The sequence below is a fragment of the Aulostomus chinensis genome, chromosome 14, assembly GCF_037954235.1.
Source record: "Aulostomus chinensis isolate RoL2024-O1b breed Wild chromosome 14, RoL_Achi_v1.0, whole genome shotgun sequence".
NCBI classification, from domain to species: Eukaryota; Metazoa; Chordata; class Actinopteri; order Syngnathiformes; family Aulostomidae; genus Aulostomus; species Aulostomus chinensis.
Window position 1 is genome coordinate 16397498 of NC_141333.1, and position 19845 is coordinate 16417342.

Consider the following 19845-nt stretch of genomic DNA (forward strand, 5'->3'; position numbering starts at 1 on the left):
TTTCGATAGCTTTTTTTTTTTCAAAGAAAGAAAGAAAGAAAAAAAGAAACATATTTGAACGGAGCGTCCTGAAAGATGAAGCCCAGTGTATGAATAATACATGCTTGAACACACACTGAGGAAGACTATTTGCCCGTAGTTGCAGGTGATTAAGTGACAGTATTTACAGATGGAAGTTTGCTCTGTTCTCTGTCGGGTTGTTGGGGCCAACACAGATGAATCCTGGAGGTAAAAGTCTGCAGGGATGTTGCTAACTATTGCATCAGATGCTGTTTGAGACACCTCTTGGGATCTCAAATGGTGTATTGGGTGTGTGTATGTGTGTATACACAGCTCTAATCTGTCTGTGAGTTGACATAATTGTGTGTGTGTGTGTGTGTGTGTGTGTTAGAGAGAGGAAAAAAGCTGTTGTCAACACACTTCCACTGAGGATCTGCTCCAAAAAATTGTTGCTACATTATTTTTAGAGGTGCATTGTGTCACGTCCCAAAAATAGTCAATAATGCAGCTGAAGCAGTGATTCAGTTATTACCTCTAAATATATCTATTATACTGCCAGCATATCTGCTTTCAACTTATTTTTATGTCTTACTTGTTTGGCTTTTCATAGGTAATCCAGTCACATTTAAATCTCGGCATTTAATTAGTCATTTCATTAGATTAGATTCCACTCTGAAGGTCGTGTTGAACGTTGAAACTAATATTGATATTCAGTGCTATGGTAGCGGTGCGCTTTGTTTTTTATGTTTTTCCTCTAATTTCATTCAACCCATTAGCCCGTACGCACAAGGGTGGACATGATTATAATCGTTGTTGAGGGGTTTTGTTGTTGTTGTCGTTCAATTTAATGGCAAATGTCTGAAACAGCATCAGTTTTAGAAATGATACGGTGCAGATCTCACGAAACGTAGCAGAATGAAGACCCAGCCATGTGTTCAACCACATCAACGGGGGGGGGGGGGGGGGGGGGTGGCTGCTACAGAAAATCCCACATCAACAACTTCTTCTATTTAAAAAAAAAACAACAACCTGCATTGCTGTTACATTTGCACAAGTGAGCGATAAGGGATATCCTCTCACACGAGGCTCAAAAGATCTTCTTTTTTTTGGCGTCTTCGTTGCAGTTGACTGCTTCTGTGCAGTTCCTCTTTGTGATTCCTACAATTTTCACATGTGCAGCATCACTTAAGTGTGGCGTTAAAAAAAAAACAGTGAATTGGTGTGGGATCTTCAGATCATAAAGGTGTTACAGCAATGCCACCTTCTTCATTCATGACTAAGAGTGAAAGCCTTCAAGCCCTCAAGTCTTTTTCATTGGTTGGGAATAAGACAACACAATATCAGGCTACACTACTTTTGAACTCTTTGTGTATCCCCTTATTTTACAGTTTAGTAATATATAGTTTTACCTGTTCAGGTTTTCAAAAATGTTCAAATAACTGCTCTTGAGTCACGAAAAGACATCGCTTTTAAGGGGTATCTTTCTGGTTTGTTTATAACAAAAGTACAAGGTGTGGGTCATTTCCCCTGAGTATTATAGTCTCTTTTTCTTCTTTTTTTTAATCTCCTCCGATCATCGTTAAGTTAGAGTTTGTCAAATTAAACAGATGCTGAACAACAAGAAAAACAGGATAAAACTTAAAGTTGATGAAGCTGTCATCTCTATATCCACCATACATCACTCTGTTTAAGAGCTGACAGCTTGGTTGTCATGTGAAAGCTCTAGTAGGAAATCACGAATGACGCTGGACCACATTTTTCTTGCACATTTAAGAAATGCAAATGAACCAAGCTAGAAAACCTTCTGGTTCTTTCTTCCACCTTCCCCTCCATTAATGAATCTACTGGTGCACAATGTTAAAACTTGGTTGATTATACACACACACACACACACACACACACACACACACACACGCTAGAAAGAAATGGGGGTTACTTCTGCTGTACTTGACTTGAGTGGCTGCTTGGTGCGTTTAAAGGCGAATGGGAGGCGGAGGAGTGTGTCCAATGACGCTGCCGGGGAGGCGGTGTGTGGCGAGTGAGGAAGGCGGGCTGCAGCAGCCAGCTGTTGGAGAGCAGCGCTCCGCAACCATCCGCTACTACTGCATCAGGTGACTATCTCTGCACATCAACACAAGACCTCCTAACCACCGGGACCTCCGTCCTACTGATCCCGGTCACGAAGGCTACAACTCCAGAGAAGGAAACAGGTGAGACTTTTAGTTTCAAGTGTCCACTGGGACTAAAGTACTTGTTGCTGAGGCTATAAGAGAGAGATGCTTGGCATCTCGAGGACACGTGCTATTCTTACGTGGTTGATTTAGAACGACGTCAGCAATTCATTCAGTCTGATTACAAATATGTTTTGAGCTTTTGGATTTTTACTACTGCTCTCAAGTCTTATTAGAATCCCATTCAGCACAGACTGGCTGGACTTTAATCAGAAACATCTCAGCTCAGTGGAGTATAGATATTTTTAGATAGATGGATAGATGATAGATAGATAGATGGAAAGGTAATAGACCAAGTCCATCACTCTTTCATCATCTGTGTAGTTGAGTCATTTAATTTCGGAGTCTCATCCTCAGCTTCTTCAGAACTGTTTCCACACTTTTTTTGGGAAGATCAAATGTTCAGCTCGTGCCTGCCTGCTTGTTCTATTCTGGCCCTATCAAAAAATATCAAGGCAATTCAATTATCTCCTGTTAAAATTAGACAAATATTTCCTCAACATTACTCTGCAAAGGCCCCATTGAGCGCGTGAACCATCCGAACCCCCCCCCCCCCCCACACACACACACACACACACATACACATACACTACCACCAGCACCCCAGGGTGACACCGTATGTGAAGAAGTGTATCGTCATAGCTTCTTCTTCAGTCGATCTTCCATGGAGACTCTGTCGAGTGTGATAAACGTTTGAAGGACTTCCTCTTCGTGATGTCTCAGTTCGTTTGAAAAGGCTCGACTGTCCCAGCTCTGGCACATCACACCAGTTTATCTAATCAGTTTACCAGTTTATGTGTTTGGTTTCAAGTCCTACAAAGAGGTTGTTTTTTTTTGGGGGGGGGGGGTTGTTATACATTTTAGCACCTTATTAGAGCATTTTTGTTATGGCAGAGAATGAGGATGAGTCTCCAAACATCCACCGTATGTCAATTGTCAGTTTTTTCATTTTACAGATATCACTTCAAATAGGCTCCTTCGATGGAGACGATTGAGCGCTCAAAATAAAAAGATCAGCCCATGTCTGCCTCTCCTTATAGGCTTGCACGTGTTTACCCTGCTTTTGCACCATTTACAAGCACAAGCCTGAATGCCTCAATGCAGAATCCCCGACATGTGTTCTACTTTTCATTCTCACCTCTGACTTTTTAATGCTGACAAACCACTGCAGCAAGAAGAAGAAAAAAATGCAACGAGATAATTGATCAGTGGTGTTGTTTCCAGATGCCTTTAGATTTCTGTGCACTGTTTTCCTGGTGAGAGGCCCCTCCCCCAACAGGGTTTGTCAGGAGGGCTCGCTCACCTCTGGGAAGGCGTCTGTCTGAGGTGCTGTCTCTCCCCATAGGGTGAAGACGTGTGTGCACTTCTTTACACTTTCATCCACAGTGATTGCGTTTCTATCTCGTTGCATCATAGTGCTGAGATGTTCACATGTGCACGCGTCTTCGGCGCATGTGGCGTTTTCTAGCCTTGCTAACACGGTACGTGTGACCGCAGGTGCGACTATATTTGCCCCGCTAATCGTGTGTTTTCACAGGCCTGATAGTGTGGTTCCCTTTCTGCAAATGATAGCGATCTTTCTATCCTGTTAAGAACATATCCCACTTCTCTCTCTCTCGCCATCGACATGATGTGAGGTTGAATTGTCTCACTTCTGGTCCAAAAGAGAAAAAAACAACAACAACAACAACAAAAATAGAACAGCTTAATCTGCCATGAGTGGATTCCTATATTTTTTTTGGTCTTGAGTTGTTAGGTAGACGACTGATACACAAGGGCTATTTGCCCGCTGCGTGCCCTCTTTTGCCATAGCGACAATGGCTGGAGTTCATCTGCAGCTGTCAGTGTCCAGGGTTGTCTTGTCTCCACAGCGTATTCAGCACGCTGGATATCACAGGCCTTTATAAGGTAATAATAATGAGGGCAAAGAGGTGGATTCCTCCAGAAATGCCCAAGATGCCTCTGTGCCAAGCTTATGTGGAAGGACAGCGGGCACTTTAGGGGTCGTGGGAACACGAGCGCCATATCCGCATCAAGAGGGACATGGCAACTAAAAATAGAGAAGACCAATACATGTCCAATATTAAGGGGAAAACCAGTGAAAACCCCTCTGGGCTTTGGAGCAGCACTAATGGTCAGGTCAGAGGAGTCAGACTTAATGGTTGTAACATGGAGATTAGGTTTGATTCATATGGGATGGTGGAATAGCGCCCCGGCTACCTACAGTAAAGAACATGAGTGACTGTAATCCTCCGACTGGACGTTCGTTTCCAGCTCTGTATTCTCCTGCGAGGCCAGAGACAGCATGGGGAGGGGGAGTTCTAGAAAAACAGTGGGTTTGACTTTCAAAAATGGACATTCTCAAGGAAACCACAATCCATCCTTGTCATTGGGCCTCCAGTTTTTTTTTTCTTCACTTACGTATGTATGCATGAGAGAGGAGTGGGTGGCTTTTACTTTCAGCCGTCCTTCAAAAACACACCGTTTTCCTTCAAGGTTTTAGCTAGTGGCTGCTGAAGCTTTAAATGGAGACATCAACTATATTTGTAACGCTGTCTCTTGGGGCCGTGCGGTGCAGCCGAGCCCTGCTGCTGGCCCGGGGGTAACCCAGACTGTGGCGGTGTCAGACTGTATGGACTGCTGGCCGGCAAGGGCCGCTCTAACTTTAGACCGCATCGCCTCATGGAGGTAAAAATAAACACCCTGCCCTTACCAAGGGGGAAGAGACTTGAGTCACTTAAACTAAACAGATGAAAATTTCCCACCAGAATTATACGCACATGATGAGACGCGTTATATTAACACGTCGAAGGGCTCAGATGCTGCTCACAATAATGTACCGCCGACTGACAGGCTGATGCTAACGGTTTATTAGTTGTCGGTGTTGTACAATCCAAAAATATTCAAATTAGTAAATGAATCATCATCACTAAAAACCCAACAACGGCAAACAAAGACATAAAGAAATGAAAAAAAAAAACAATAAAAATATTCAGGTATTGTGGCATATAGACATTCCTGATTTATATATTTTTGTGTAGTACCACTGCATTGAAAGGATTTTTCTACATGCAACATTCACTTACAGTACTCGCTACAGTATTTTACCAGTGAAATGATTGTTTCCAAACTCTTGTTCTTTTTCCTACAAAGATCAAGTTTTCATTTTTTTTACCACGTTTTAATTATGACCATTGTTAGTTATTCAGTGTTGAAAATCATTGTATGTATAAAGCATCGCAGTTCTTTAAATTGTGTGAATATGTTGAAATTCACTGCAGTATTGTCTGTTTTTACTAAAAACGCAAAATTCATGTATTCTGCTGTCCTAACATGGTTTTGTGTTACTTCGCAGGACAACAGGAAAAATGGGAAGAAAGAAAATACAAATATCCCGTATTCTGGATCAGAGAAACCGACAGGTGAGTGAACACGTAACTTTTCATCTTTATCAGAAACCAAACCAGAGATGATTTCTCTCTCTGTAATGTAATATAGGACTAGACTGCCTCAGTTATTTATATTGTGTTAAATTAACTCATTTAAGTACCCAGAAATTTGATACGCGGCTATTTTGATCATGAACTGACTGTGTCGAGACATTTTGAAATGTCAAACATTCTCTTGGTTCTCAGAATGCTGCTTTTGTTTTTTGATTTTTTTTTTTTGGTTTCACATCCATGTCAGCCGAAGGTCTTCAAAGATGTCCCCCTGAGCTCCAGGGACGCGTTGGGGTCATTTTTACCCCGATATACCTCATATTCGTGAATAATAGATCACACGGCATTAGCCGTTCTAACACAATAGAGACGTATACCCTGAAACATGGATAGAAGTCACTGGTCACACAAACAACCTTGAATGTGATATGTTGCATGCGAAGGAGAGGCGGAGCTCAGACTTTTAATATCGTGCCGGGCAAATATGCCGTCATCATATCTCGAATGATATGATGACGGCACTAGTGGGATTATAGTGGGTTGTTTCATCCCAAGAAGGTCGTGGGTTTGAGTCCGGTCATGCCAGGCCCCTCAAAGACATGGAAAGGGAGATTTAGTGCCCCTGACTGTAGAGCAGGGGTTCCCAAAGTCAGGTCTGGGGGTTCTTTTGAGGGTCGTCGTCCTCAGCAAAATGAGTCACATTTCCCTTGTAAACATTGCAATCCAAAATATCTAAACGCATGAAATCTGACACAGTATCTTTCATCTGGCCTTCAAATATATAATTTTAGCAAGTAGAAATATCGTCTTGTATTATACTCCTTGTTTTGCAGTGTTTTTTTTTTCCAGAAATTATTTTTAAATCCTGTCAAATACTAATATAATAATAATAATGTTTGTAGAAAAAGAGTGATTCACAAAACGCCGTTATTTCACAACAGATTTGGCATCAACAGGAAAGACTTACTCGACAATTAACAAAAGTAGGTATGAATGAAGCAACTAAATTATATTTGGATTTTTTTACGGACATGAAATGATAAAGAAGACACAGTGATTAAAAAGAATAGCCAGGTCAGCGGTGATCCACCAGATTTTAGTGAAGTTGAACGTTTATTGACTGTATCAGACTTGCACAGGAAATAAATATTCTGCAGGTTTGACAAAGGAGGAAATTTTTTTTTTGTCAAGGATGTCAAGGGGTTTTATACTTAAACTGAGTTAAGATTGAGATTATGAGTTATACTTTGATAGTTTTTTTTCAAGATATAATAAATATGTGAGCGGCACGGCTCAGGGGCAGAGCAGCCGTCTAGCAACTGAAGGGTCTCTGGTTCCATCCTCAACCCATGTGGAAGTGTCCTTGAGCAAGATACTGGACCCATAATTGGTCCTGATGAGTAGGTGGGTGCCTTGCATGGCAGCCTTCACCATCAGTGTGTGTGAGTGAGTGTGTGAATGGGTGAATGGGATGACACTGTAAAGCGCTTTGAGTGCCGCTAAGGTAGAAAAGCGCTCCATATAAATTTGGATATTTTGTTGTCGTTTTCTGTAATTTGTTTTTAACTTCTGCTTTAGAAAAATCTATGTCAATTCTGCTCAGAATGATTTTATTCTCTTTTGTATCTCCAATTGTGCTTTAAGAGCTCCATTTATTTCGATGACACCCTTTCTTTGTGGTACAGTGTCTGCCATGTTTTAACTGAGACGACACAAACTGCGTGTGTTTTTCGTGCCACAGGTGACTTTCACCAAGCGTAAGTTCGGTCTGATGAAGAAAGCCTATGAGCTGAGCGTGCTGTGCGACTGTGAGATCGCCCTCATCATCTTCAACAGCACCAACCGTTTGTTCCAGTACGCCAGCACAGACATGGACAAAGTGCTGCTCAAGTACACCGAGTACAGTGAGCCGCATGAGAGCCGCACCAACACAGACATACTGGAGGTGATGAAAGGCACTATTAAAGAAGATCTCACACACACACACACACACACACACAAAGATTAGATATTGAGGTTTGGAACGTGATATCCAACCAAAAAAGCTAAATCAGGATGCACATGATGAGGAATTTCAGTTTTGTAACACTCTCGCTGTGTGGTGCGTTTTTTTTCTTTCTTCTGCCTCAGACTCTGCGCAGGAAAGGTCTTGGTCTGGACGGTTCCGAGCTGGACAGCGAGGAAAGCATGCAGGTTGCAACGGACAAATATCCTCACAGTGAGGGCATGGATCTGTCTATGGCTCGCCAGCGTTTTTATGTCAGTCTGCACACACACAAACACACACCTCTGCTGATACAAATTCAACACATTCCACCAACAATTATTGATATGTTAAGAAATGAAAACGTCCGTAAGCCAGCTGTTACCTGACTACAATATACAAGCGTAAAACATTTTCCCTTTGTCCCCCTTGTGCGCATATCTGACTCTTCAGACTCCGTCCCTGCTCCCTCCAGAGGCTCAGTTCTTTGTGTCTGCAGGCTGTGAGAGCAACTTCCCCAACGCTTCTGGACCCAGCATGGCTTCCCACAGACCCCCAGGCTTTAAACCTCTTAGCGCCCGACCCGGCTCTACCAGCCCCGCTGCACCACACCCGCACACCTCCTTCATGTCTCCACACTCAGGTGAGCCGGGTGGGTGAGGGGAGGGATGAGTACACGGCGAAGAAGTAAAAATCCATACTTGCAAAACGCGAAGGCTTAATCAGATTCACAATATTAAAAAAAAACAAAAAAAACAACACAGAATGAAGAATGATGCAGAGGTGGTTGTTTTTTTATCACAAAATTGTGTAAAATGTATTACTCAACCAGGTCGTCCAAGGTCTGTTGTATCTTGAATGTTTGTATTAGAGCTTCATTGAAATATTATCCAAGTTATCATAGCCAAAAATTCAAATCACAGGATCTGCAATGTTTTGATGAAGATGAGATGTGTCCCAACGTGCTATTACATACACAAATTTTTCTATTCATTTTTATATTTTGTCAGTGAAAAAAAAACGCACGTTACCACAATTGCAATATTTGTCTAAATATCCTCATCCTAGTTGATATTTAAATTGTATTTTTACAAACAAAGTCATCGTACAATTTTTTTGGGTCAAAAAAACAGATTCTTTTAAAACACTTGAAGTATAGGTATGTATTTCTAGAGAAATTAAACTTCCAAATTTGAATTTTTTTTTTGGACTCATACTGGAACCCTCAGTTGCATGAAATTCGGCTCTGTAGTTTTTGCAAAATCCTCCTGACGAACAAACAACAGCAAGTGAAAACATGAACTTGGTGGAGATATTTGGTGAATGGGGATGTAATTTGAAAAATGATTGCAGACGTGAAATAACATTTTTTTACTCACAAAATGTTTGTGTTATTATTCTTGAACATTTGCAATTAAAATCCCTGTTTCAAAGGGATTTTAATTGTGTGAACTCTTTACATTCTCCTGTTGCTAAATGCTGCTGGGCAATTCACAAGAATACCGCCAACCATCTGTGCAGCTGTCTTTCAGCTCACAGGAAGTGTGTGTGTGCATTTACGTGCGTTGGTGTGCATGTGTGTGTGTGTGTGTGTGTGCGTGCGCCCAAATCATCAAGTGCTGTTTATCTCATTTGTGAAACTGACCTTTTCATCACTGTAACCAGATCTGTGGTTTTTACATAGGATGTAACACACCTGCCAGTCATGTGACCTCCTTTTTTGGACCAAACTTCATGATGATGGATGCTGATGAGACACTATTATGTCCAACAAAATATATGTATATATATATATATATTTTTATATATATATATATATATATATATATATATATATATATATATATATATATATATATATATATATATATATTTTATATATATATACATACATACACACACACACATATATATATATATAGTCTTCGACTCATTCCTATTAAGGGTTGCGGAGGGCTGGAGCCTATCCCAGCATCTTCGGGCGAGAGGTGGGGTTCACCCTGGACAGGTCACCAGTCCATCTCAGGACCAACACATAGAGACAAACAACCATTCACACTCACAGTCACACCTACGGTCAATTTAGAGTATCAATCAGCCTCGTCCCCTCTTGATGTCTTTGGACTGTGGGAGGAAGCTGGAGTACCAGAGAGAACCCACACAGGTACAGGGAGAACATGGAGACTCACACAGAAAGATCCTGTGCTGGAGCCGGGACTTGAACCCAGAACCTTCTTGCTGTGAGGCGACAGTGCTGACCACTGCACCACCATGCAGCTCCAAAATATATATATTTTTTTTTTTTTTCTACCCATTTATACTGAAGTGTACAGGGACTCACTAACTCAAATCAAATGAAGCTCATCAGTACACAGAGGGAGTTATTCTTTTTACATGATTCTCACATCTCTTTTCACTTCCTTCGCCTGTCTTTGCTGCAGGTATCGGCTACTCTGTCTTCTCCCATGGCAACTTGAATAGAGCTCTCGACATGACGACCCCTCCTCTGAACCTGGGTGGTGACAACCTGAGGGGAGATGCAGCTAATCAGGGCATGGGGGTCACGCGTGCTAACCACAACTCTGCTGTGAGTATGAGATCTTATTACCACCGATTGATGTCAGTGGTTACATATGTCACTTTGGAACTTGTTTATCAAAACTGAACATCAATAAAAAAAAAAAAATCTGCAATAAAAGCATTGATTTTCTGACCTGCTCGCACCAATTTTCACAACCATATCTGTGTGTGACTAAGAATGTCTCTTTACCTGCCACTCAGAGAGGTTTCTTGTACCAGGGCTTGCACAGCGGCAGCTCTGTGGTTGCTATGGGCAAAGCCGGGTTACTGGGCCACAGTCTGGGTGGTTATGGCCTGTCGTCTGCTGGAACCTCTGGTACGTTTGATCTCAGTATCTAAAGAAATACACTATAAATATAACGTATTGAAGTGACAGAAATTTCTCTCTGTGTGTTTATTATTTGAACTCATATCTGTGTCTTGTCTTTCCCAGAGTACAGCCAGCCTGGTTTCTATCACTCTGTTAGTCTACAGCGAGGAGCAGTGAACCCTTGGCAACCAGTGCAGCCCCCTCAGGAGCTCCACGGGCCTCATGTAAGCCCAGGGTGAGTTAGATACACAAACACAAAACCTAGTGTCAGTGTGTGTAAAATAGGTCAGACCGCTGTTCTTGATGGAAACATTGCACAGCAAACGTTGTGCAGGCTTTGCCTATTCAGACATATAGAAAAATTACTAATACAAAAGATAATGTCATTGATCCTGTCTTCAGGGAAAAAAGCAGGAGTCCGATGTCAATAGAGGAAGTAAACGAACAAACAAAATAATCATTTAAATGATGTCAAAATAGCACAAGTCAAATAAAAATGGGGACGGACTAATTACGGCAGAAGAGGAGGATAAAAAAAAACATTAATAAGTGAAAAAATCAATAATGTGACAAAAAAAGGAAAGCAATTTTAAACCAAATTAAATGATGGATTTTCCCAAATTAAAAATAATCAAATCGAAGATATTTTTGGGGTAAACATGTTTATAATATTAAGAGGATAGTCAAAGATATATCAGCCCCTCCTCTGAATACTGCATCCTCCGTTCTGGTGTATTTAATTTCAGTTTCATATATGATGAGTCAACTGCCACTGGATCTTTTTTAACCTTGAATGTCATAAAAGATTTGATCATAGTTTGATTTCTAGGAATGAGATTCATCCTTGTCGTTACAGTTTTATAAGTGATTCAAACTGTCCTCTTTCACTTTTGAACTGATTTTGTCTATTCACACATTTCTTTTGTCCTCCCTCCTGTTTGTGTTTTAAATGTCCAGCAGGGGGTGCTCCTTTCCCTCTCAGTCCTGCTCCTCCACATCTCCACATCTCTCCTCCCTCAACCTCAACATCAAATCGGAGCGAAGTTCTCCGGAGCACATGTGTTCACCTGCCTCCCCTCCTCCCCCTCTTCCTCCTCCTCCTCATCCCCCTCCACACCAAATCAGGCAGCATTCACCAATAAGCAACCCTGATTCAGCTAGCCATACCCCTCCAGAATCCTGCCCGACCAATCACACCAAGGAGTTCCCCAAAACCGGCTACCCACAAGAGGAAGAGGACGGTGGGCCACAGCTGAGGCAGCTAGAGATGAGTGAGGGGTGGCAGAGATAGCCGGGCACTGCTGCCCACCATATTTCCCATTCAGTCAGGCATATCTTCAACCAAACACACTCACTTTCTCTCACACACAAACACACAAGCACACACATAGACAGGGTGGGTTATTTTGCCCCCTGTCCTCCCAGAGGGGAAGCCCTCTGGTAGTCTCCTCACAGAGCTGGTCTCTCCTGAGCTTGGGTCTCTCTCTTTCTATCACTTGATTGATCCCACGAGGAGAAAGACACAAACGGACTGTTGGCATATTGTTTGGCTTGGTTTAGTTTTCTGTTTGGAACTAAATTGATGAGAAAAATTCGCTACTGCAGCATTGTGGGACCCCGACTACGTACATTTTTGGCCCTCAGATGAATGAATGTGGCATAAAAATAGTTGTGCAACCACATAATAATGACGTATGTTCACCACCGTGTGTCAGCATACGGTCATTATTTCTCCTGTTGCTATAAATGATAAATCGCTTGAACTTTTCGCCCTTTGTTTGTAACGTATCATCGCCCTCTTAAAATAATTGCCTGTCTTTTTTTGACAATTTGTTTTTGTTGCCTTAAATAAGTCATTTTGATGTTTTGCCTCCAGTTTTCTGTGTTTTCTGAAAAACGACATGGATTTTTTAAGAAGGCGACGATATTCAGAATTTTGTGCCTGTACGCTCGGATCAACAGCACTCAGGGATTTACAGTGGTTACCATGGAGATTGCAAAAATATATTATTTCCATGTTTGTAGCATTATCTTTGTAGATAAGCTAAATTTAGATTTAATAATTTTCAAAATGTACCGTATATGTTTGTCTACTTCACCAAAGTGTTGGTCCTTATGCATTGCAATCAAATACTGCAACTGCCAAAGATGTCTATGTGTGATTCTTTCTCATTTGAATATGAAAAAAAAGTATAAATCCATTTTTTTCTGAGGGGTTTAAGTTCACAATCTATTGAGTTTTCTGTCCATTATTATCTTATCCATCCATCCATCATCAACCGCTTTTATTATCCACTTTTATTTATTATTATCTTGTGATATTTAGACTTGAGTGAGACACTGAAAGTATCTCTAAATATTCAGTTTACCTGACATTTATTTTGTTGAAAACCTCCCCACAAATTAAACAATTTAAAATGAAGAAATATTTTGTTTTCATTGAATTTTGATTTTATTTAACTGTCATTTTGTGATAAACAGTTTTCCCATATCCAACCTTCAATTTGTCAGATATACTCGATATTTCAGGATGGCGTGAGATGTCAGTTCCAGTCAAAACTCTTTCCCCACAAGGGGTCAGTGTATTTCACAACATCTGTGCCAATTTAAGGTGCAAATAGCAGAGAAGAACATGCTTAATTAGAAATGATAAAGTATGTCATGGGTCTGACAACACAAAGGTTCACCCTGTAAAAAAAAAAAAAACCCTAGTAAGAGACAATTATGCAGTGGACTGCTGCTGTGGCATTAGCTTTCTGACATGTTTTTAATGCTGTTATGTGGATTTACATCAAGTTATCACCATCCCGATGGCTTGGGTTGAGGTTTTATGTTTGCTTCCGCTAACAGAATCAAGAGAATTTTATTTAAAAGAAATAAAAATGTTTTTGATTTGTACATTTTCCTATTATTATTTTTCCAGGAGGTATTTTAATTTATCATCTTTCTTTGACGGAAAGAAAATGTGACTGGTTCTTTTGCATGGATGTTCATTCTGAAGAAAGATGAAATATGGTCCGCTGTGTAGCTATCGAGCTTTCATGTGTCAATTTATTTAGCATTATTCACCTCCGTTCCATCTTTTGAATACACACACACGCACTCACACACACACACACACGCACACACACACACACTCCCTCATTATCATGTCTGGCCCTGTCAGGCAACTCACCACGCAGCCAGCAAATACAAAGAACAAGATCGGACCACTTAAAAAGCCCAGAGACCTTTATGTCTTCAAATAATACCTTCAGTACAAAAAGGCTCATTTCCACAGCTGGTTGTCTCACACTAACTATGCCAAAACATTTTCTTATGCTACCCCTATGGAGAGTCTGCCTTCTTTTCCATTTGAACTAAAAGCCAAGGGGTGGGGTGGGGTGGGGGGCGTTGGTCCAGCCCTGCCAGCCCCGGTGCATCTCTGTTGTCTCGCCTCCCTAAATGAAAAGACACTCTCACTGGGGTCATGTCTGGTCAGCTCCCATGAGATCCGGCCAGTCCAGTCTGTAGGGCATGTCTGGGTCCTGAACCCCTCACACGCACACACACGGTTTCTATAGCAACTAGAGTCAGCCATGGCTGCTGGACTTGGCCTGCTGTAGACCGCAGAGCGGACAGAGTTAGCCTGAGGCCTCCGGCACAGACGTAGAGAATTAATATGATTATATAGATGTCAAGTCTGTCACCTTTCAGTTCATTAGCCAGGACGCAGACGTGGCTGCCAACAACTGAAAAACTCTCTAAGAACACAATTTGGAAGCAATCATTGTCTTTTTTAAAAAATTATTAATTAGTGAAATACAAACATTCATGTATGAGGTGGGAAACTGCTACCTTCTGAAATGTGGGATCCACGTCCAAAGGCATCACTGCTAAATCACTTCTCTCTGCTGAAAGGTCGCGCTCCGAAGCTGCTGTTCAATGGCCGGCATGTAAATCCGAAAATTGCGATAAAGCTTATCAGTCCAATTTCAATGTTTTCCTCCACGCTGCTAGACGCAGAATCTTTATGCAAATTGTACCCATAAAATACAACACTTCCTGTCAGATCAAACGCCCATTTTTTTCCCAGATTCTTAAGAGGGCCTCAAGTTCATGGTAATTATTGGTGATTAAAGAATGCTTTTCTCAGGAGGTTGGGGGTCAAAGGTCAGGACCCAGCGAAGAGACGAGACACTCCATTATCATGCGTGATGTCTTCTGCCAAACAGGGCACCGTTTTGTAAAAGAAATTGCTTTACTAGCGCCATCTCTCACTCCTCCCTGAAAGTAAAACAACACGACTGAAAATAAGATTTTTATTCAGCCACACAAACAAAGCAATCGGGTTACAGCCACAAAAAAAAAACAACATGCATTCAGAAAACAACATTTCATGTTAATTTCACAGTATTTTTTTTTTTAAAAAGCTACAAAGATGAAATAGAAATATACAGAATTACAGCATCTCTATTGCTTATTATTTGAGGCAAAGTCTCATAAATAAATAAATAAATTCTATTCATGCATGACTGATTGAAATTAGATTTTGATTTATGTACATGAATGATTAGCCATTAAAATGAGCAAATTAAGACTCTGCAACCAAAAATGTTGCCAATGAGTAGTGTTTGACATTTAAAAAACAAAACACCATGCTTGGAGTGTTTATCTATCTAACAGAGCATCCTCAGTAAATAATTGTGAAAAGGGAGAAAAGGAGATTTTTATAATGTGTAAAAACCCCTGGGCTCCCAGGCACTGCGGCATTCTGAAGGAAAGTTTTTAAATAACAAAAGCTTGTAGACCCTAAACACGGTTCTGAGTGATTTACAGTCAGCTGGAGCCGGATCTGGAACCTCACTCGAGATCAAATCAAACATTACAGCAGATATAAAGATCACGAAAAACAAACCAAACATTTAGCACTCTTGAATCGGTTCTTTCTGAAGGACGAAGGGCCCCTCTCAAAAATAAAATGTCTCATCTACACAGGGAGAAAGTAGCAATACTACCCTGGTACGAATTAAACATCTTATATTAAGTTCTTCTTTGCAGCATTTAATAATGTTCTATTAAGAACAAGTCAGGTAGATCCATCTGAAGGGTTGCAGTACAAGTATCTGCCGAAGTATTTGTGGAGCATGACCAGGTGTTACAGTATATTTGTGTTGTTAGAACCAGAAGCCTGCTGGTCTCTCACTCAGTGCTGTTCATCCAGTCAGTCCGTCTCTGGTCTCTACTTAGTTCTGCATCAGATACTGGTGGAAGTAGATGCCAAACAGAGAGCTGATGACCTGGCAGGCAGCCACCCACCAGGTGAGGAAGGCGAAGAAGCCCCTGAAGAAGAGTGGTGTGAGGACGGAGCGCAGCGCTGTGAAGGTCTCTGACAGGCGGGCTACTGTAGCCTGGATGTCTTCCTCCATGTCCTCCACCCCTTCTTCATCTTCATCAAAGCCAACAGGCAGCACAGGTGCTGCTGTGGGCACCACCAAAGCTGGGGTCACTCCGGGGGTCTCTGCTTCAGCTGCCCCCCAGGAGAAGTCCCCTGTGGGTCAGAGGAGAATGTTAATGTTCACCAGTGATGATAGAGGTTGAAAAGTTTGTTAGCCTCAATTTTAAACTGTCGGTACATTTAATGTGAAGGTGGGAAAATGTGATGGATGCATTTCACTGGAACTGGAGCTTCAAAAACACATGTAAACACGTCAGTTTGACTTTTCAAAGTCAGACCAACATATTTAGACTGTACCGGTAGGAATCCCAATATTCTGGCCTGTATACACTTCAATATTCTGTTTTGCTTGAAGGGGCTCTGAAATCTCATCCAAAATACAACTGTTTGCGCCACGTATTTTTTTGATGCAATAGATGACTCTCAAGTCTGATCGTGGCACCATCCACTGTTCTGGTGGCAGACAAACAGGTGAAGAAAGTGATTCTTTACTGCATCCCATTCCCATCTATGCCAAGACAATGGCAGCGGCCCAACGAAATGGCTAGCTACAACTATAGCTGGACTGCATCTGTGCATATTAACCCCACTTCGCATCCAAGTGTGGACTTGATGATGATGATGACGATGATGGTGTTTTGCTCACCGAGTGCTTTGAGGGACAGAGTGGAGAAGAGGATGAGCAGAACAGGAATCAGATACTGGAGAGTTATGACAGTCAGGTAGCAAAACACACGCGTAACCTGGAAAACAGCACAAAAACTTGACTTTCCCAATCTCCTTAGGTGAAGTACAACCCCGGTATCTAAAATGTGAACAGCATATCTGACCTTCCTCTGGATGTCAATGGCAGCAATACGTCCCGCCTCCTTTTTCATCTGCTCCACCCACTTCTGAGCCAGGTTGAGGTAGGCCTGCAGATGGTAGCGGGTCAGCGCTAACCGCAACACGCACAGAGCCACGATGAGCCACAGACGCATGCTGTCAAATACTGCACTGGGTACTCTGCAACAGCCAGATGATCAGTCAGTACCAGCACCGATGTTGAGGGTTCAGACCCATGTTGTAGTGAAAAGAATCAGCAGTATGTGTACTTACAGTGTGACAGAAATTTTCCCCAAGGGTGCGTTTGCAAGGAAGTCCCTGGCTATGGGTTTCACCCACAGAACCAGCACAATGACTGGAGACAGGAAGCTGATGTGCAGAAGGATTCTGCGGGAAACAACAAGAGCATGTGAGTGGTATTAATATCAATATACAGTGTACACAGAGTGGCAGTACATACTGCATGAGTGGACGATCTGAATTCATTTGAATGGCATCCAGATGAGTCTGAGCCAGCCTCAGTCCAGGAAAGGCCAGGAGAGCACCAATGTACGCACAGACAGCAGCCAGACCGAGCTTCACCGTCAGTTTGGTGACTGGGATTCTGAAATTGGCAGACGTTGGATTAATAAATGTAATCCAACCATCACTGAGGTCTCCGTCACACCTATTTGTCAAGGCAGATACTCACGACCATTCAGAGTAGCCCTGCTGTTTAGCAAAGACCTCCAAGTTGTCAAAGAGATTGGAGAACCCCGACTCCAAGCCGAACTCCAGGTAGTCCTCTCGGACCACCAGCACCAGCATGGCCACGAGCAGGGATAAGAAGCCAAAGGCGAGGCACACTGAGCGCTCGCCACCCTCTTCAGAGCGGAAGTAGTGGCTCATCAGGGTGTGAAGAGTTTTTCTGAGGGTTACCAGTTCAAGGAAAAACAAGTCCAAGATGGCCCACTCATTCTTAATGAGTGTATTTCATCTTTAGTTTTACAACGAGGCCTATATAGTGATAAGAGGGTGTTATAATTAGCAGCCACTCTTTGCCAGTGGACACCCTATGCATACCAAGCACCAGACAGTTACTTTCTGTATCCCTGATTTGAAGTGGAGTGCGTATGAGGACTAAAATGTTAGTTTTGTCTCATTGTCTGGCACTATGGGTAAACCAGTACCGTAAAGGCAAGAGAAGCAGTGCCCATTAAAACAAACATTTCATCTTAAGCTTATCTCAAAAAGTCATCTGTTGCAGATCTGGGATCTTTCAGAGGAGCTCAAGAGACATCAACTGCAGTGGGAACTGACACAGATTTGGCAAGCGGATGAATCTTTTTCTCCATGATAGCCTGACAACAGTGCAAAATGCAGACATGAAACTGTGTAGGCGGTGTTGAAGAAGGGTTGCTGCAAACTGATTACAACTGAGTTCTCATGTATTTCTGACTCACTGACGACTGTGCCCAGACACACTTGACTGTGCAGAGACTGTGGCTTCAGATTGTTATGTTTTGTAGCAAAACAAGAGTGAATGGTGACATTCGTAAGTGAAAGGATACAAGCCAAAGAAAACGGTCAGGACGCACCAAATAGCTCCAATATTAACCTCCTTGCTGGCATCCACCACACTGTAGTAACACTCGGTGAAAATGAAGACGCCGGTTGCATAGACGGCAAAGTCTACCAGCCACTGGTACTCTAGAAAGAACCGTAGCACTGAGGGCAGAAACAAGGACTTAATGTTATTGGTGTGGGCAAGTGAGCAGCATTTGCTGTAGAACACTACGGTGTAAATAAACAGCAATGTTTGTTTAACCAAGGGCATCGATGGCATTGACTGGTGCTTTCTCCAGGTGAAGGTCGATGTCTTTGGGCACAGTTAGAGGTTTATTTTCTCCATTTTGTCTCCTGGAAATAACATCCAAACATGACTTTAATACAGTGCAATGTAGCCTTCCCTTGTTGAGTTTCTCTAGAGCAGACCCTCCCCCATCTCCCACCTGTCTCTCCTGTTTGGTTTGGGAATCTGTTTCCCAGCCAGGGCACAGAGCTCTCCCTCTGACGGGTGTTTGAACCGGTACAAACTAGGAGGAACAGAATATGAATAACCAGCACCCCAGCACATGCATATGCATCACTATAAATGGGGGGGGGGGGGGGGGGGGGCAGTACCTTCCATTACAAAGGAGCCAGCGTGCAAATGAACAATGTGGAGCCATCCTCTGCATAATGCTGGCTGTCAGTAAACTGACCACCAGCTGAATTCCCATCAGTGCCTGTCAGGAGAAACGCAGTTAAAGCAGGAGATCAGCATCTGAAGCAGCACAAGAGCGTATATGGAGAAGATTCAAGACCCTACAAATTAAGCTCACGGGCTGGGTGGTAGAACATCATGCTTAAGTGCTATACCGTCAGTAAAATGCAGCAATGTGTTACATTCACAAAGAATAGTGGCCGTTTAAAGCCACGGCAAAATGAATGAAAGTTGGCAAATGGCTATCGAGCTAAATTTAGCTAAACTTCAGCACCTGTCATTGGTGCGGCTGCAAACTAGCTAGGTAGCATTAGCAAACTACAAGCAGCCATTAATGGACGAATTAGCTCGCCAGAGAACGTTCCAGCCGGCGCTGCTGAGTCGGAAATGAAGTTGTGGATAAACTCGCGACTGAATGAAATTACCATGTCTTCTCCTGGTAAACGTGGTATTACAGACGAGCTTCTTCACATGGAGGAAAGACAGCAGCTGTGCAACTGACGTGCAGAGCAGCTCCTTCTTCTTGTAGTGAATTTTCGGGAGGCTCAAGACTGTGAAGGGCGATGCTGCCCTCTTCGGTGGAACGTCTGCATGTCCCGGATTTGGCACAGGACCGACGAGTTGCCTTCAGGTCCTCGGACACAGCCGTGTCATTCAGACCACTAGTGACACAGTCGCCTGCTGCAAATAACGACGTTAGCTGTCTGGGAAATGCTATGTTTCAACATACAAATCACCTTATTAGATCACAACCGTGATCTGAATATCAAATAAAGCCAGGTTGAAAAATGAC

General features: G+C 42.4%; 2 protein-coding genes across 5 annotated transcripts; one reads left to right on the top strand and one right to left on the bottom strand.

Moving 5' to 3' along the window:
• The first annotated feature begins 2129 nt into the window (after positions 1-2129).
• On the top strand, positions 2130-13037 carry mef2b (myocyte enhancer factor 2b). 4 transcript variants are annotated; one of them, XM_086223965.1, is made up of 9 exons: positions 2130-2210; positions 5587-5653; positions 7413-7616; positions 7802-7930; positions 8109-8298; positions 10097-10242; positions 10437-10551; positions 10669-10780; positions 11503-13037. In XM_086223965.1, the coding sequence occupies exons 2-9, from the start codon at positions 5600-5602 to the stop codon at positions 11834-11836; spliced, it is 1284 nt and encodes a 427-aa protein (XP_086080091.1). In that variant the 5' UTR covers positions 2130-2210; positions 5587-5599; the 3' UTR covers positions 11837-13037. The 4 variants fall into 4 exon arrangements, with proteins under 4 accessions (XP_086080091.1, XP_086080092.1, XP_086080093.1 ...); XM_086223966.1 differs by having other exon boundaries at positions 11506-13037; XM_086223967.1 differs by having other exon boundaries at positions 10455-10551.
• Positions 13038-14832: 1795 nt separating this feature from the next.
• tmem161a (transmembrane protein 161A) lies at positions 14833-19613 on the bottom strand. Its single transcript, XM_086223726.1, has 11 exons — positions 19478-19613; positions 18971-19074; positions 18799-18882; positions 18615-18706; positions 18358-18514; positions 17499-17714; positions 17268-17411; positions 17081-17194; positions 16813-16987; positions 16629-16725; positions 14833-16075 (listed from the first exon to the last, which is right to left on the bottom strand). Exons 1-11 carry the CDS (start codon positions 19478-19480, stop codon positions 15771-15773), a joined length of 1491 nt encoding a protein of 496 aa, XP_086079852.1. The 5' UTR covers positions 19481-19613; the 3' UTR covers positions 14833-15770.
• Between the last annotated feature and the right edge of the window lie 232 nt (positions 19614-19845).

What these genes read in the sequence shown, in the direction of transcription:
- tmem161a (XM_086223726.1), bottom strand. An exon ending in TGGCTCCTTTGTAATGGAAG is followed by an intron (nt 18,883 to 18,970) that starts GTACTGCCCCCC and finishes TGTTCCTCCTAG; the next exon opens with TTTGTACCGGTTCAAACACC. An exon ending in CTGACCGTTTTCTTTGGCTT is followed by an intron (nt 17,715 to 18,357) that starts GTATCCTTTCAC and finishes GGTAACCCTCAG; the next exon opens with AAAAACTCTTCACACCCTGA.
- mef2b (XM_086223965.1), top strand. Translation starts at nt 5,600, where the DNA reads ATGGGAAGAAAGAAAATACAAATATCCCGTATTCTGGATCAGAGAAAC. An exon ending in TGGATCAGAGAAACCGACAG is followed by an intron (nt 5,654 to 7,412) that starts GTGAGTGAACAC and finishes TTCGTGCCACAG; the next exon opens with GTGACTTTCACCAAGCGTAA. An exon ending in TGGCTCGCCAGCGTTTTTAT is followed by an intron (nt 7,931 to 8,108) that starts GTCAGTCTGCAC and finishes CTGACTCTTCAG; the next exon opens with ACTCCGTCCCTGCTCCCTCC.